The sequence below is a fragment of the Cladophialophora bantiana genome (assembly GCF_000835475.1).
Source record: "Cladophialophora bantiana CBS 173.52 unplaced genomic scaffold supercont1.31, whole genome shotgun sequence".
NCBI classification, from domain to species: Eukaryota; Fungi; Ascomycota; class Eurotiomycetes; order Chaetothyriales; family Herpotrichiellaceae; genus Cladophialophora; species Cladophialophora bantiana.
In genome coordinates, this window is record NW_015971605.1 from 201,630 (window position 1) to 217,531 (window position 15,902).

General features: G+C 50.9%; 6 protein-coding genes across 6 annotated transcripts; 2 read left to right on the top strand and 4 right to left on the bottom strand.

Moving 5' to 3' along the window:
* Positions 1–416: 416 nt before the first annotated feature.
* Z519_12625 (uncharacterized protein) lies at positions 417–1,724 on the bottom strand (the record flags this gene model as incomplete). Its single annotated transcript, XM_016770330.1, has 1 exon — positions 417–1,724. One exon carries the CDS (start codon positions 1,722–1,724, stop codon positions 417–419), a length of 1,308 nt encoding a protein of 435 aa, XP_016613508.1.
* Positions 1,725–2,061: 337 nt separating this feature from the next.
* Positions 2,062–4,396, top strand: Z519_12626 (uncharacterized protein; the record flags this gene model as incomplete). Its single annotated transcript, XM_016770331.1, has 3 exons — positions 2,062–2,651; positions 2,743–4,150; positions 4,217–4,396. 3 exons carry the CDS (start codon positions 2,062–2,064, stop codon positions 4,394–4,396), a joined length of 2,178 nt encoding a protein of 725 aa, XP_016613509.1.
* Positions 4,397–5,123: 727 nt separating this feature from the next.
* On the bottom strand, positions 5,124–7,019 carry Z519_12627 (uncharacterized protein; the record flags this gene model as incomplete). The annotated part of the gene is made up of 4 exons (XM_016770332.1): positions 5,124–6,278; positions 6,334–6,597; positions 6,708–6,833; positions 6,921–7,019. The coding sequence occupies 4 exons, from the start codon at positions 7,017–7,019 to the stop codon at positions 5,124–5,126; spliced, it is 1,644 nt and encodes a 547-aa protein (XP_016613510.1).
* A 3,619-nt stretch (positions 7,020–10,638) lies between these two features.
* Z519_12628 (uncharacterized protein) lies at positions 10,639–12,173 on the top strand (the record flags this gene model as incomplete). Its single annotated transcript, XM_016770333.1, has 2 exons — positions 10,639–11,707; positions 11,752–12,173. 2 exons carry the CDS (start codon positions 10,639–10,641, stop codon positions 12,171–12,173), a joined length of 1,491 nt encoding a protein of 496 aa, XP_016613511.1.
* An 84-nt stretch (positions 12,174–12,257) lies between these two features.
* On the bottom strand, positions 12,258–12,950 carry Z519_12629 (uncharacterized protein; the record flags this gene model as incomplete). Its single annotated transcript, XM_016770334.1, has 1 exon — positions 12,258–12,950. One exon carries the CDS (start codon positions 12,948–12,950, stop codon positions 12,258–12,260), a length of 693 nt encoding a protein of 230 aa, XP_016613512.1.
* Positions 12,951–13,274: 324 nt separating this feature from the next.
* Positions 13,275–15,850, bottom strand: Z519_12630 (uncharacterized protein; the record flags this gene model as incomplete). The annotated part of the gene is made up of 2 exons (XM_016770335.1): positions 13,275–15,653; positions 15,701–15,850. The coding sequence occupies 2 exons, from the start codon at positions 15,848–15,850 to the stop codon at positions 13,275–13,277; spliced, it is 2,529 nt and encodes an 842-aa protein (XP_016613513.1).
* Positions 15,851–15,902: the final 52 nt, after the last annotated feature.

A 15,902-nucleotide genomic window follows, 5' to 3' on the forward strand; every position in this document is an offset into this window, starting at 1 on the left:
CTTGCCAGCGTGATTGCCAGATAGGTGTAACGTCTACCTCTGGGTATGGTTTATTGTATATATATTAAACGTGAGATCGATCAAGGATCTGAGGGTTTGCAGACACTCTTGCTGTAGGTCAAGGGAGATGTCAAGATTCGAGTCATTATCATCGCAGCCTTCGTTGGCAGGTGGAACAGAAATATAGGAAGCAGCAGCATTCAAACATTTTTCCACCACCCCCGTATATGTTCTCCCCATACAAAACCTGAGCTCCTCGGCAATTCTTCCGCTTTGCACACTGGAGAGGAAGTTCTCATTCTCGGAAAATATCGATTCCAACTCGGCGATCCCCGTTGGATTGAGATTAGGCAGACGGTAGTGTGACGAGTTGCTGCTTGAGTCCAAATGCTTCCTTGTCCAGTCTAGTATCATCGTCAACAATGGCCGCCAAAGGCCGATTTCCAACAGAACGCATCCGAGACTGTAGAGATCAAAGGCATTACAAATGGAATTCGATCCTCGCTAAGGGAGAGTGGGTGACGATATAGGCGAGAATGTTCAAATGCTCCCGGGCCCTCTGTCATTTCGAGCATGTTGTCGCATCTGGCGAATTCATAGCCTCCGAGGTATGCCTCTGCGATGTCCTCGAGACTCAACCAATCTGCTTTCGTACTTTGGAAAAACAGGACGTTGTCTGAGCGTAATGACTTGTGCAACCACCCAGCAGTGTGAAGGTGCAAGACCGTCTCGGTCAATGCTAAAGCAATTGCCAGTCTCTGATTGATACTAGGGCGCAAACCGTCTCCCGCCACGAGGTTCTGAAGAGTTCGCATCAAAAACTCGTCGTCCTTAAGCGGTTGAAAGATGTACGCATATCGTAAAGTCTTGGGCTCTTTCAGATAACCAATGCATCTGAGAGAATGAAATGCCGGACTACTCAACCCTGACAAGAGATCAGCGACTGTTGCGATCCGGTGTTTGAGTCGTCGTTCTATATGCTGGGGTAGAGTTTCCAATTCTAGAACAACCTTTTGGTCGTTATAGCTGGCCACTACACGGTACAACGTTTGGTCGGCTATTGGCGAAGGTCGTCGAAGAGATTTGAAATCACACCTCAAGTCTCTTCCCGGAGACGCCTGTCTCGTGATCATCGATGGTCTTGAAGGGGAGAGGAAAGATGTCGGTCGATGGGTTCGTGAAGGCAGCAGCCAGCCCTGACCGTTTGGGCCATCGTCCAGAACTTCCAAAAGCAGCGATCCCTGTTTCAAGCGAGCGGAGGCATGGATGGCACTGTCCAAGGCATCCAACTTGTTCGTGATAATCTCCAGGAGGTCCTTGTCATTAGTCTGGTTGATGAGAGATCTTAAGGTGTGGCAGGAATTACCAGTGTATTGACCCTGTTCTGTCCAATGGATGGTGCTACGCAGCTGCTCGCTGAAGAATTGAACATCTCGGATCAGAGTCTCAAACTTTGTCTGATCAAATACCGCCCACTTGAACTTTTTCCACGAAGTCCATCGTTGATAGACTCTAGCGGTGTCGTTGAGGAGTTCTTTGGTAGCATTATTGCTGAGGATCTTAATGCCTCGAAACAGCCTCTTGGAGTTGTGCAGCTCTTGGATTTCATCTGCAGTTATCTCGATCTTCAGGCCATAGTCATTCTGCAATGTGTCTGCATCCGTCAGGACTTGTTCGAGGGTTCGAAGTGTCTTCTCAATGAGAGCCAGGTTTAGTGAGTTCATGCTAATAGAGAAGCTGCTCTAGGATGGGTTTCAAGAACTGAAATCCTAGACCTTTACACCAGCCGACAATGAACCTCTGGCGTGGGTTCAAAGAATGCTTGAACGAGCCATGGACAGCAGACCGACAGCCATAGAGCTATATCTAACAGTTCGCTCCTCTCAGAATGGGAGTTTTTGCGGATCATGTTGCCTCGAGCAGGAGTCGGAGACTGAATCGGAAAGCTCGTTGTCGCCGTGTGGCGATGAGGAAGAAACGGAGCTTCCTGGGAAAACTCAGCCAAAAAACATTCCCACCACGGCTCAATGGAAACTCCCTGGGTCATATCCTTCGGAGCCAATGACTTCCGGTCCTGAACTTTCATTCTACGCAGCCCAACAAGCGCCAATAACAAAAAGCGATCCCGGCGACATTCATCAGACGCCAACACCCCACCATCGAACCCAAAGCGGAGGGGGAGTCCGGCCGATGTGGATACAACAGACAATTTTGAAGATTGCAAATACAGTGGTTAATCGCACTTCAAATCGGCAGAAGTCAGTAAAGAGAGAACCACGGAAATCTCGAGACTCGGCATCCCGCAAGCGAGGCGGATCGAGTCGGAGTCGAAGTCGACAGGTCAGTGGCAAGGGAAACGACACTATATCAAATTACCAGACTGTCCGGCAACAGCGTGTTAACCACTATTTAACGTCACTGCCAGCCAAAAACCAAGAGTTTGAATACGTTTCTGAACATCATATCGAGGAACCTTCATTACCTCCTCCACATCGAGACCCAGTGTCAGAGAGACACACGCCCTTGAGATTCGCAAGTCAGGACAATCTCCGCTCCAGGGCAAATCATGGTCGATACCGTCACGAGCAATCTTCTGACTTTCTCCCATCGACCTTCATTCGCTACCCGAGCGATGGGGATCTTAGGCGAATGTATGATTCCCTCGAGGACCACCGGCTTGATGTCGTAAAAGACTTAAAGAGGTTCAGTGCGAGTTTCGTTTTATTGCCGTCCCCCTGTCAGGACGTTGATGTTGCCCCCGAGTTTGCAAAAGATAATGAATGCAAAAATCCAGGAGCAAAGCAGAGAACTCACTGAACCACTAGGGGAAGGTGCTGCAGAGAAGCCTAGTGAATCCACAACTTTTAATGACAGGTCGCACAGTGATGAGGCAAGTGCGAACCATAAGCCTCAGGAGAATGAAGACAAAGAGCCTCTGGATCACACCAAACCACACGCACTGGACAATGATACGCCCGGTTTTGCAAAACAAGAGGTTTCTCCTCTGGGTGACTGGCCTGGAGCTACGGCAGAAAGTCCAGATGCCATTAGAGACGAAAAGGCCGATACTGTGCAGGAGCAATCTGTCGCACAGACCGAAATGCTCCAAAACAATGTGGAGCAGCCAATATGTATGAACATGGTTCGGCCAGGCGTCATGACTGCAGAGAAGCCGTCTGCGGAAGGCGAAGTGCTCGGGCCAGGAGCGGAACCAACACTTACCACGACCAACAATCAATCTAGTCCTGGAACTGTACAGCCAACGTTTACGGTAAACGCCAATGCTCTCAGCCCGGTGGAAGAGTCAGAAACTCTTCAAACCCAGGAGCTGGCATCAAGTGGCTCGGGAGCTCCCCCCGCAGTGCAACCTCTGGGATCGTTCCTGGAAGGGGTTCCTGGGACTGACAGAATTGGGCGCAAGTGGGAGTCAGCGACGGTCATTATGAAACGGATTTTGGACCATAAAGCAACCACGACGCCGACCTCAGTCATTTCTTTCAACAAGAGAAAGCTTTTGGGAGGAAGTCGACCTGTAATGATATGGAATGATGAATTCTACGGTTATCTACCCTGTTTCGTGTCCCAGGGCCAGGCGTCCGCCGTATGCGAACTTCTCGCTGTCGGATGCAACCCAGGTCGGACTGGCAAGCCCAGGTGGATGCCAATGCTCAATGTAGTTCTGGGGAGAACAGAAAAACACAACAAATGTCTGATTGCTCTGCTTCAGAGCGGCGCAGATGTCGGCGCCAAAGACCCGAGCAGCGGCAAGACATATCTACACTTCGCCATTGCGCAGGAACTGTGGTCTGGATATTCGACTACGGTGTACATTCTGCTCATGGCCAAGGCAAATCCGAACGCCAGAGATAAGATGGGCAACACTCCCTTACTGACACTTTTAACCGGTAATGGACCACTACTGCAAGAGGAGCGTGATGCATTGATGCTCCTGCTGGCTCCCAATTTCGGCACTAAGATATACGTGAGGGACCCCAATCTCGGTGAGAATGTCCTCCACCTAGCAATCAGGAGACGGGATCCGTATGCACTCGACGCGGTCTTCAGTACAATCTATGACAATGAGCTCAAGAAATCAATGCTCCAGGAATTAAATGCCAGCGGCTTCACACCACTCTTCCTCCTGGTGAACGTCTGTTCGGTCCACACGGGAAAAACGGCCGTGAATGCCACACGACTGCTTGAACTCTTGCTCTAGAACGGCGCGAATCTGGACGACAAGAATTTGACGAACGGCGACACCGTTCTGCATTGCATCATAGGCGTGCACTGGAGCATCGAGGCGTTTGAGCTCCTGCTCAAATACAATGCGAACCACTTGGTGCAGAACTTCAGTCACAAAAACAGCCACCACGATGTTACAGGAAAAGGCCCGTAATAATCCTTCTGATCGGTGGTACGCGCAGGCGGTGCGGAAAGTGAGTGGGTTAGGGCAATGGAATACACCAGGACCCGCACCGGCGGCTTCGTGAGAATCGACTCAATTCGACTACTGACGGAGAGAAAAAAAGTTCTTATACATTGTCCTCTATATTTTCTCCTTTGGAGGCACAAAGGCATGGTCTTGACGTATCATTGTAGAACAGGCGGAAGGCTAATACAGCGAAATGGTTCCCGTGGGCCGAAAAGGGGAGGAGGATTTCTCAGATCTCAATGCACTTGCAAAATGCTTTGTGTTAATAACAGTCTAGGCCATTGGTGGGCTCTTTGCCCTGCTGTCAGCTGCGGTCACTGCTCAGCTCTCCCGTCCTTGGTTCCGGATGATCGACCGGTCAAGTATGGGTTTCAACTGGGCCGCCGTCTCGGCGAACCTCTGTCTTGAGGTGGCGTCGGTCTCGTCTGGGGTCCGTAGCACCTCCGGGCTGCCATCAGGATCGAGAAACCAAGAAAAACCGAGCTGTTTTCCAGACGTGGATAAAAATCCCCAAATGTATTTCTTCATTAGAGAGTTTCCATGTTCAAAATTCTTCATAATATCGCATATCTTCGGCCTTCCCATTACTCCCGCTTCTATCGACAAGCCCCGTGTTATACAACTTAAAAAACAATTTTTCCCCATCAGGACCATACAAAGTAGAAATTGCTTGGGAGTCGGACATTTCAGCTCAAGAAGCGGTGACAGTAAAAGGAGATCTCCCGAACGCGGTTGGCGGCGATTCAGGTGGCGTTGGCTGAACCTCCCTGAACGAGATGTGGACACTCATCCCGGCCAACTTGCTCTCCATCTCGGCCAATCTGCGCTCGAGCTCTTTAATCTTTTGCGCCATCGCACTCACATCGGTGGTTGTTGTTGTCTCTTTTGCATCGGGCGAGATGACAGGTGTCTCCGCAGCACGTGGTTGAACTGGAGCAGGGACCTGGACAAGGGCCTTCTCCTCTGGAACTGGAGAAGCCATAGGCGCAGGTACATCTCGATTCATTTGCTTGTTGCCGTCGATGTCGGCAAGGAATTTCATGGCTTCTTTCCTAACATCATAACCGAAGAAAAATTGGCAAATCGGTGGGCTGTGCGGCATTGATCCCGTCGGTGGAAGAGGGCCGGAGTAATACTTTCGGATTTCGGCTTCTTGCTTGGCATAGTTGGCCGCAGCTTGCGGTCCGGGAACGACAGGATCTGTCAGGATCTGTGTTGCAGAGACTCGGGGTAGGCGGAAGGCTTCAAACTGGGCCAAACGCTGTAACAGCTTCTGTGACGGAGCGGAAGTAACATCTCCGGAGGCGGGGACATCGGCGAGGAAGAGCTCGAGAGCGGCGGCATCTTCGATGGAGGATGAAACACCCTGAGCGTGAGTCAGGAGCATCGGGTGGCAAGCGTCGCCAATCAAGACAGCTTTTCCCTTGGTCATTTTGCTTAGAGGATCTCGCTTCATCTGCGTGTAGACCTTCACCTCCGGCGACTTCAAAAAGACCTTTTTGACGACCGGATGGAAACCATCAAGAACTTTCTCCAGGTCCTCGTGCGTAGCAGGGAAGTTCCAGTCCTCGATAACCACATCATCTTCACTCGATGCATGCTGGCCTAGTTTTCGGTGCACGGCCAGCACATTGAGGATTTCGTTGTTTCTGCAAGGATATGTAACGGCCATAACACCTTTGGATGGCAAGGCGGGGGCCCAGAACCCGGGCGGCTGATTTTCAAACAGAAATTTGGTCTCCTCGTCCGCGAGGATTTCCTTCATGGGAATGAGGCAGCGATATGCTGTCTGGCCGCTCCTCTTCATCGGGACCTCCTTGCCGGTAATCTTAGCGTTTAAGCGATCCTAATAACAAGTCAGAAACTTTATTGCAACAAGGTCGGTGATGAACAATGCTAACATGCTGGCCATCAGCTATGATAACAAGATCTTTTTGCACTCTCGTCCCGTCCTTCAATGATATTACTCCCGTCTCAGGGTCGACATCCATGACTTGGTTTCCCAGCCTGATGACCGTCCCGGCTTCTTCGGCTTGTTCTTTTAGGCGGCGATGCATGTCGACTCGGTGATAGAAGAACCACTTGTTGCCATATAACTGCTCCACATTGGAGAAGTTCAATGTGGGAGCCATTGGTTCCAGTGTATCACCCTTTGGTCGACGGGCCTGGATGGGTTTGTCAGCAGACATCCTCGACTAGCGGCGGGCAAGGATTCCAGCGGTCGGGAGTAATCATATCTCCTTGAAACCCCCTGATCTTCTTCCATCCAACCTACCTGAATATTCTCAATCCCGCCGGCTTTGATCGGGTCGAATCCCCAATGCTCCAGAACCCGCGTACCATTTGGCGTGATGGATACGGCGGCGCCATTTTCGTTCTTGAACTGTGAGCGCTCAAAGATCTGGGCGGAAGAGATCAGTTTCTCTCCGATTACACATTCTGAACAAAACACAAGAGGCACTGTTCTGGAGAGATGAAGTTCACTGACCTCAACATCATGCCCGATTTTTCTCAAGGCGATGGCGGCGCTGAGTCCAGCAACACCAGCGCCGCAGATTCCTACTTGCAAAGCGCCCGCGGCGACCATCCTGAAGGTTGTATTGAGCGATGGTGATGCAGCTCGTTCAAAGTTCGTTCTGCGGAAATCAAGCTTAACAAAGTGAACAAAGGAAAAAAAGGACAACTAGGCTGGGTCAACCAAAGATTTTAAATGCGGCGGCTCAGCAAAAGAGGAAGCACAACTTCAGATGTGCTGGCCTGAAAGTTACTTATTATATCGACTCGTGCAGACCACCCAGCTGGTCCTCCGTACGGTAGGTTTCAAAGTTAAGGAGACCAAGCAAAGTGGTTTCTCCTGCTAGTGGCTTCGACACTGGGGATCCGTGAGGGTGGGTGCGGACGAGATGGTGATGAGCGAAGTTCCTTGACCCTAACAGCCTGCAGTCAGCCATTTCAAATGATTCTAACCCACACCGCCCTGCCGAGGATCGAAAAGGTGATTGACCATGGTCAGCGTCAGACTTTCGGGCTATCGATTCGTAGATCCTGAAATGATGTGACTTGCAAGAGGCGCAAAACGAACGTGGACGAAGTCAATATGTGGAAACTGGTGATGGCCGGAAAAGGCTGGCCTGGAAAGCCACCCTGCTTAGCGCTCGGGGCTCCCAGCGCATGGCCTAACTAGGACCCCCATGCTTTCGAGAGCCGAGACCGCAAGCCTGGGACGGTGGAACCTGAAAGGCACCTGTGCAAGTATTATTCCTTTGCAGACTCCTGCTGGCTGACATGTGCTCAACAGCATCATTTATGTCGAGGGCCAAAATGTATAATAGTTAGAGGATTTGCTCTTGTACATTCACAACTTCCACGCGCTGACTTCGTTCACAATGTGAGCACGGAAGTATCTGTTGTATCTGTGGAACCCCTGTAACCATCAAGCCACATTAGCAGTGGCCGAGTCGATGCGTCAGCTGGACAGACACAGGGGTGGTCCAGAGCCTTCCATAGGGCTTGGAAGACCAGTTGGCTGGCTGATAAGAGGCAATCTCCCATTCTCCACGTGGAGTTGGTTCAACGTTTCTGGCCGAAAAAGGCCGTTTGGCAATGGCGCATCAGCTGCATCTGGAGCCAAAGCTAATTTAATGGGCGCCAGCCGAAGACCAAAGGCGACCGGGAAGCTCTTACGAGGCTAGGAGGCGAGGTGGCCCCTTAGGCACGCCAACTAGAGTCCGGGGACTAGTCAAGGCCTTCCAAAAAGAAATCCATCAAATTTTGAGGGGCTGGCAAGGGGGAGAAAGATTTTCGCATATGCTGTGGTGCGTTTTGTGACGAGGTCAAGGGCGCTGTGGTGGCTTTAAACTTTCGTTGTACGGGCAGCTACATCTTTTATCCCATTATTTCCGCAGCCTTGGTGAAGGGGAAAAAAATATCAATGTCGAATTTTTCTCCAATATTGACTGAAGGATCAATCTGGAGAGAGCACAGAATGCGGGTGATGCTGACGACAAGGAGGGCCCAATGCTCAATTTCACCCCCTAGGCCTGCCGACTGCCGAATCTGGAGTCCCGATGGCCGACCTTAGTGCGAGGTACCTTGATATGAGCACCGAGTACAGTACCACAAGACAGGTAATAGCAGACGAAAGGAGCCAGATTGGGCTCCCCTCGCCTAGGTTCAGGGAGTTGCTCGCTGACACTCATCGTACGCATGAAGCTCAGCTTCCCTAAACTAAGGTCGGACACACAAACAGCCCCTAGAGTTATCAACCACCAATGCCTGTCGTAAACTAATCAACCATGCCTCCAACGAAGGGTCTTGGAGCGTCGGAAGCCTTGCATTACCGTGGACCTGAACAAAGTGAGCCTCTCTGCTCAGACATACTCGGTAGAGAATACTGAGCTAGCTTCAGGGGGATTTTTTCGACGATCCGCAGTAGCTGGCAGTTGTCCCTTACCTTGAAAAGAAGTCCGTACCTACCAAGGGTTGGAGGTGCCTCAAGAGGTGGGTTTGATCACCAAATCCGATACTATCTTCGTTCGATATCCTACAGCCTGGCGATGTCCTTTTGTCTATCCTTAGGAACATTGAACATCACCAATCCTAAATCACCAATTCACGTCACAGCATACACTATCCCTAAATAACCACATACAGTGTTGTTCGAATCGGAAGCTTTTTCACTGCCTCCTCGCCCCTCTCCAGCAAACCTGGGCAGCCAAGACTGACGCAGTTTGGTGGATTCTCAGGGCTACCTCGTACTTGGTACAGGTCAGCCTGCCGACCTTCCGGTTATCAAAGATTGAACGTTTATGGTGGGTGTCGAAGCATCCTCTCAAGAAGAGCCATTTAATCCCGATGCTCGCAGCTGCCTGCTCGATACACATACTGCGCAGGGTCTGTCATCTTTTATGTATGGCTGCAGCTCAATGTGCAGCGTCTCAAGATTCTCGGACCGAGGTGGCTGTAATATGGCCATGAAGGTATTTATTTGATCCTGACCAAATGGTGTCTGGTGCAGCCTGAGATGGTTGATGGACGATCGTGACGCCGTCCGGTACCCTCGGTTCCGTCCTGACCGAGTCATGGCACAAGGACAGTCAAGCAGCTCCAAATTAAGAGTTGACACGTTGATGACGAAGGCAAGTAGAAGGAAATATGCTCCAGAGTCAAGGTCTGCAGCGCTTTGCTTTCTGCTCTTCATTTGCTCGTCCCTCCCACGATGAAGGGGAGTCAAAATTGCAATCCACTCTCTGCAGGCTGTCGAATCTCCAAGCCGGTGAGAGTGGAGTCGGGACAAAGGTTTCTTTGATGACGGCCTTTTTGCGAGACCTTCCTATTGTAAGGACAGCAGCATCAGAGAGGTGGAGAGACAACAAGGCAAGGAGGCTTGGACAGTTCAAGATGAGATGTAGCAGGAGCATGGAGGCAAAGGAGGTAAGTTAGCCGACAGCCTTGACACACTAACCCTTTTTGTCCTAGACTTCTAAGCATTGTGCGCCATTTGCCCTAGCGGAGTGTCAACAACATACAAAACATGCAACATCATAATGTGCGAAGCTCTTAGCATCGACCATGGCACCATGTTCAAATAGAAGAGAGTTGACCCGTTCGAAATCAACCCTGGCCATTATCCCTGCTCTTGGGTCCGAGCGAAAATTGCCTGAATCGAGAAATACCGCAATCACTACACCTCCGGAGAAAAACAGGTCAACCTCGACCTGGCAAGCTAGGTATACAGAGTCAACTGAATGACTAGACAAGAATCCTCCCGTTACTTACAATACGAGCCTTCTCCAACACCCGGTGAAGCCGAGCTATGTCCATTCTTGCAGCCCTCGGCCCTCAGGAACTTGTGACGAAACTCCTCCAACAAACCCCCGCACGGGAGGTAATTTGGGTTTCGATACAGCGCCATGAACGTCTTCTCTCCAACGCCAAAATGTGGGGTGTGGGCCTATGAGGGTGATTGCCTTCTGCTTGTCAATGTCAGTGTGGAATAGTCATCCTGGCGATATAAAGTTGAATTGCCGACCCAGACGCTGAGCTTTTCGTCATCCATTTGGGACTCCTCAGCCCACGAATCTATCCAGATCCCCATTTGCGCATTCAGAATTTTGACGACTTGCAACAAGCTCAATTCACTTTCATTCTATCTTAAACAAAAGTTCGAGGATCAGACAGGGCTTTCGCAACCCCGGCAAGTCAATATGGCGCCAAAAACCTTGAGCGACTTAAAGCGCAAAGACCTGTTTCAGACGAAAGGGTACATCAACGAGAGCTGGGTCGATGCAGCCTCGGGCAAAACATTTGACGTTTATGACCCTGCTACACTGGACAAAATTGCAACTCTCCCCGAAATGGGTGCTGAGGACACTAACAAAGCCATTGAAGCTGCACACGAGGCCTTTCAGACCTTTAAAAAGACAAGCGCACGCCAGCGCGCCAGGTGGTTGCGGAAATGGAGCGACCTCTGCCTAGAAAACATCGATGATCTTGCATTGATTCTGACTCTTGAAAATGGAAAAACCCTGGTCGAAGCCAAAGGCGAAGTCACTTATGCGGCTTCATTCCTCGAATGGTTTGCTGGAGAAGCCGAGAGAGTTCACGGCGAGGTTGTCCCTACGGCCAACTTAAATCAACGCATCTTGACGTTCAAGCAACCTATTGGGGTCGCTGCTTGTCTAGCTCCTTGGAACTTCCCAATTGCCATGATCACGAGAAAAGTCGGCGCAGCACTAGCAGCAGGGTGCACCACGGTGTGGAAACCGGCCGGGGAGACACCGTTGAGTTCGCTTGCACAAGCCGTTCTCGCGCATGAAGCTGGGTTTCCCAAAGGCACCATCAACGTCATCACCACGCTCAATCTTGTCAACGAAGTCGGCGAAGCACTGTGCAAAAGCAGTTTAGTCCGAAAATTGAGCTTCACGGGCAGTACTCGCGTCGGCAAACTCCTCGCAAGACAATGCAGTGATAGTCTTAAGAAACTATCACTCGAGCTGGGCGGGAACAGCCCATTTATCGTGTTCGACGACGCCAAACTCGAAACCGCGGTGGAAGCTTGCATATTGGCCAAGTTCCGGAACTCTGGCCAGACCTGCGTGACTGCCAACCGGATTTTTGTACAAAAGGGTATCTATGATAAATTCGCCGAAGCTTTGACGGTCAAAATCAAATCTCTGAAAGTCGGCCCGGGAACTGAGGAAGGGGTCTTCGTGGGCCCATTGACGCACGAGCGAGCTGTTGAGAAGGCGATGAACCACATTAATGGCAAGTGCCGTACCGGGTCGTTCTCCAACGGGTGGTGGCTAACTAAAAACCAGATGCTAAGAAACACGGCGGTCAGGTCATCCTCGGAGGAGAGCCGATGAAAGACTTCAAGGGTTACTTCCTTCAGCCGACGATCATCAAAGGAATGAATCGGGAGATGATCACTACACGAGAAGAGACCTTCGCTCCCGTGGTCGGCCTCTACGAATTCGAGACCGAGGAAGACGTCATAAAGATGGCCAATGACTGCAATGTCGGTCTAGGTTCCTTCATCTGCACTGAAAACATTCCGCGCGCATTTCGGGTCACGGAGGCGTTGGAGGTCGGCATGGTTGGAGTCAACCTTGGGCTGCTCAGCGCCTGCGAGAGTCCTTTTGGCGGCGTCAAGGAAAGTGGCTATGGTCGGGAAGGTGGCCGTCAAGGCATCGAGGAGTATTTGAGCGTCAAGTCCATGTTGATCAACGTCGCAAACTGAGCCTGGGGTAAACGCAGCCAGCTTGCCGCGAAATGTCAATCTTGGTTGAATCATACCACTAATCCAGCAGAATGTATGTCTTACCTAGTCCGCTTTCCTGCCTTTCTGTCCTGCCCCGTCCGCATTCCCCCCATTTGCCGTCTTTATTTCTTCGTAGTAAAGCATCGCATAGCGGGTCAAGATCATGATGCCGATGGCCCGATTTCTCGCCTCGGGCGCTCCTTGGCCCTGCGAGGCAAAGTAGTAGACGTCCATTCCGATCCCAGCAATCAGCTGCACCCAGCCGGTGACGCGCAGAATGGGCCTGAACGCAGTCACACCACCAAAATAGGCGTACATCCAGAAGTGGTGGAAGCAGTTGAGGAAGGCAAACAGCTGCCAGTCGGAGGCGTTCAGGACGCGGAAGTGCGTCAGGAAGGGCGTGGTGATGTGGTGGAATGCCATGTGCGGATTGATCGGTGTGCCAGCAGCCACCAGGTTGAAGACGTCGATGTACTCGTAGAACTTGGAGAGGTGGTAGATGTATGCCAGGTCCGAACTCTTGACTACTTGTTGAAGATCCTGGAAGTGAAACACGTCGTTCAGGATCAAGTACGCCAGGGCGAGGGAGAACAAGGCGTAGACCTGGCTGTTGAGACGGGTGACCGGTCGAGCGACGCTGAAGGGCCCGTTGCGCGCGACATAGCCTCTCAATGTACTCCAGAGAAATACGAATGGCCCAGTTGTCAGGATGACGCTTTGGAGCGAGGTCAAAGGCCGGTCGTTTTCGAAAACCATATCTGCTCAACTGAAACTCCCTTTGCAGAGAGGGACTACTTGAGGCGAGTCTTTCTCGCGTGTCGGGAGGCAGAGCCTTCGATTGCAGGGTCGACTGATACAGAAGGACGGAATCTGCTCGATTCATATATGCCGGCTGAATAGTGGTGAGTCACCAAAGCTGTGGCCTTGATGCAGCACGGGCTTATAAATAGCAGAAAAGGTACCAATGAGGCTTGGGCTGCTGGCCTGGTGGCCCCATTGACGCTAGGTACGGAATATATTATGTGTGTATACCTTACCCAAGTAGGGAGGCTCATTGCGCCTCTTCTCTACGGGACCTCCTTAACCATTCAGTTCGACTCTGCGTTTCAATATGTTCCTTGCTTCCCCTTCGCTGAGTTGATATAGGCCCATATCCCCAAGAGCCTTTCGTGCTGCTTCGTTGCTCTCGAAGATCAGCTTCTCCACATCCCATAGTCCAAGCTTCTTGACCTCGCCATCATCAGTGATAGCTTCATCTGCCGTAATTTGTCCTGTTGTCTGCTCTTCGTCGTCGTCATCATCAAACCCCCACTCATCCTCTTCGTTGTTGCCCAGAGCTTTCGAAGCATCTAGAGAAAGTAGGTCGACTGCTTCCTCGAGCCGTCTCAGACCTGGTCCCGTAACTCCTAGCAATCTGCTGTGCTTTTCGATGCTTGTTCTGATCTCGGAAAGGTCTCTTGCCAGCTGTGCTGCACCAGTGGCTGAGAACGTATGGTGCATTATAACGTTATCGTAGAGCTCCTTCTGCAGTGTCGAGCAGTAATGCTTACATATGCGTCGCATCGATCCCGGAGCCAGTACCCGAGATAAATACCCAAGCAGGGTGGCTGTTGTTTGGAGCAAACTATCGAGACTTGGAGAAGGTGTCATCGCCATCGGATCGGACTGTGGCTCGACAAGAGACGACCACTGGGCAAGCTTCGTATATGGTCGCAGTGCGGACCTCAGATTGATGTCGAAGAAACGGAGCATTTCCTCCTCGCTACGTTCACGTAGCCGTCGGTATGCTGAAGCAGTCTGATCAAACAGTCCGCTTCCGTCCGTATCAGTATCCGTCTCTGTTCCATTTGACTTGATAGCCGTTGAGGTCTTGTCTGCGACGTCATCCACCCTCAAATCTGTACCAATTGAAGCACCTGCGCCGCTGTTTGCCTTGGCCCGATATTGGAGTTCGTCCCACAGCTCCAGAAAGAAAACTTCATCATTCCAATCAGACATTTTCCGTTCGAGAAACTCAGCACTACCAAATATCTTGGCCAGTGATTCCAAGCCTTTCAAACCGAAGGCCTCTGCCTCAGATTGTCCCTGAAGTAACCGGCCGGCGGTGTGGGAGGATACAAGATAGGCTTGTAGCGCACCATGGAGATGGTTGTGGTAGTCATCAAAGACAGACAATTGAATCTCCAGGAGAAACTTCATCTTCTGGCTGAAGGACGAAAGACCTCTGTATCGATCCGTGATCGTCTCCAAAAGGTCGTTGACACGAATTGCTCCTTTGGTCGGCTTTGTCTGAGTGGCGTCTGCGTCAAAGTCAATATCGTTGCTATCCGGAGTATCTCTAATACTCTTGTATCGAGAAAGAGCAAAATCTTTCTCGACTTTAAGCCACATGGCAAAGTAGCCGTGCGTGGTGAGCATCCTCCAAGTGATTCCTTTCCACTCTGTTAACATCCTGGGAATTGGAACGTACGCCCAAGCGTCACGAATAGCAGTATCGAATGCCATCAACTCGTGCATGAAGTGAGACAACAATTGTGGTTGTTGGGAGATTTGAGGCAGAAAAGACAGACACTTTGCTTCAACCATCGGCAGCAGCGCCGTGATGAACGCGGAGACTGCGTCAGCATATATAGATTCCAGAGCCTCAGATTGAAACATTCTGTCATCTAAGATAGGACCCAACATATCGCTCATGAATCCACTGTGTGTCTCTAGGAGATCGAGGACATGGGTGAGGAAGTATTCGGGCTTGTCCAGTCGATTCGTCGGTTTATTTCCATAAAAATGATAGCGGAACCTTACTGCCAAAGGCTGAACCATCACCTCAAGTGGGAGGAGATCGACAGGGTCAGGGGTCGAAGACCGACTTCGAGTGTCGATGCCTGCGAACGCTGCAATGAGGTCTGGATCTTGTAGTTCGAGAAGTAATCTGACTTCTTGTTCCCATCTCTCACGTACATTGTCCGATAATTTCAATTCTTTCCCTGGCCAATTCATTTGTGCAAGAGTGTCACGCAGATTCCCCTCCAGAGATTTCTTGATGCTGGTATAGAGTTGCTGCGATTGTTGCTCGAGGAGGTATGCTAGTTGAGGCGCTGCACCTTCCGCAGCCGGCTGCGCATCCTGAATGTGCTTCCACATGTCCCTCAGTCGAATATATGCTTTGACTGATATGTCCGGATGCGCGACCAAGTTCTGTTGGGCTTGGTTGTTCAAAGTGTCCATGTGCTGGACTACTTCTAGATAACCTTGAGCGACTTCGAGGCTGCGCACCTTGCTCATCCTAGCTTCAACTTTTTGCGCCGCATCGTCGCTCACATTTGATTGTGCAAGATCTCTGAGCCGCTCGTCTAAATCGGTTTGTTCCTTTTTGAATGCTTCGGCCTTTTCCCTTAGTTCATTAGATCGCTCGTCGACTCGGTTTACAGCCTGCGTGTAGTCCTTCCGGGCATCTTCGAGCTTGTACAAAATTAGATCCAGCCCAAATACGAGATGGGAAACCTCACCTGCTTCCGCAATAGATTCTGCTGTTCTTGCACCCGTTGCAGCAGGCTCTCAACCTGGTCCAAGTCCGCCGCAGTTTGTATCTTGTCATTCAGGTAGTCCTCCACGCGCGTTTGTATATCCGCAGTCTTGGTAATCTGGAATTCAACCATATTTGCGGCCTGGGGTAGAGTGCTTGAATTGTGGTAGAAAATGACGACGGTA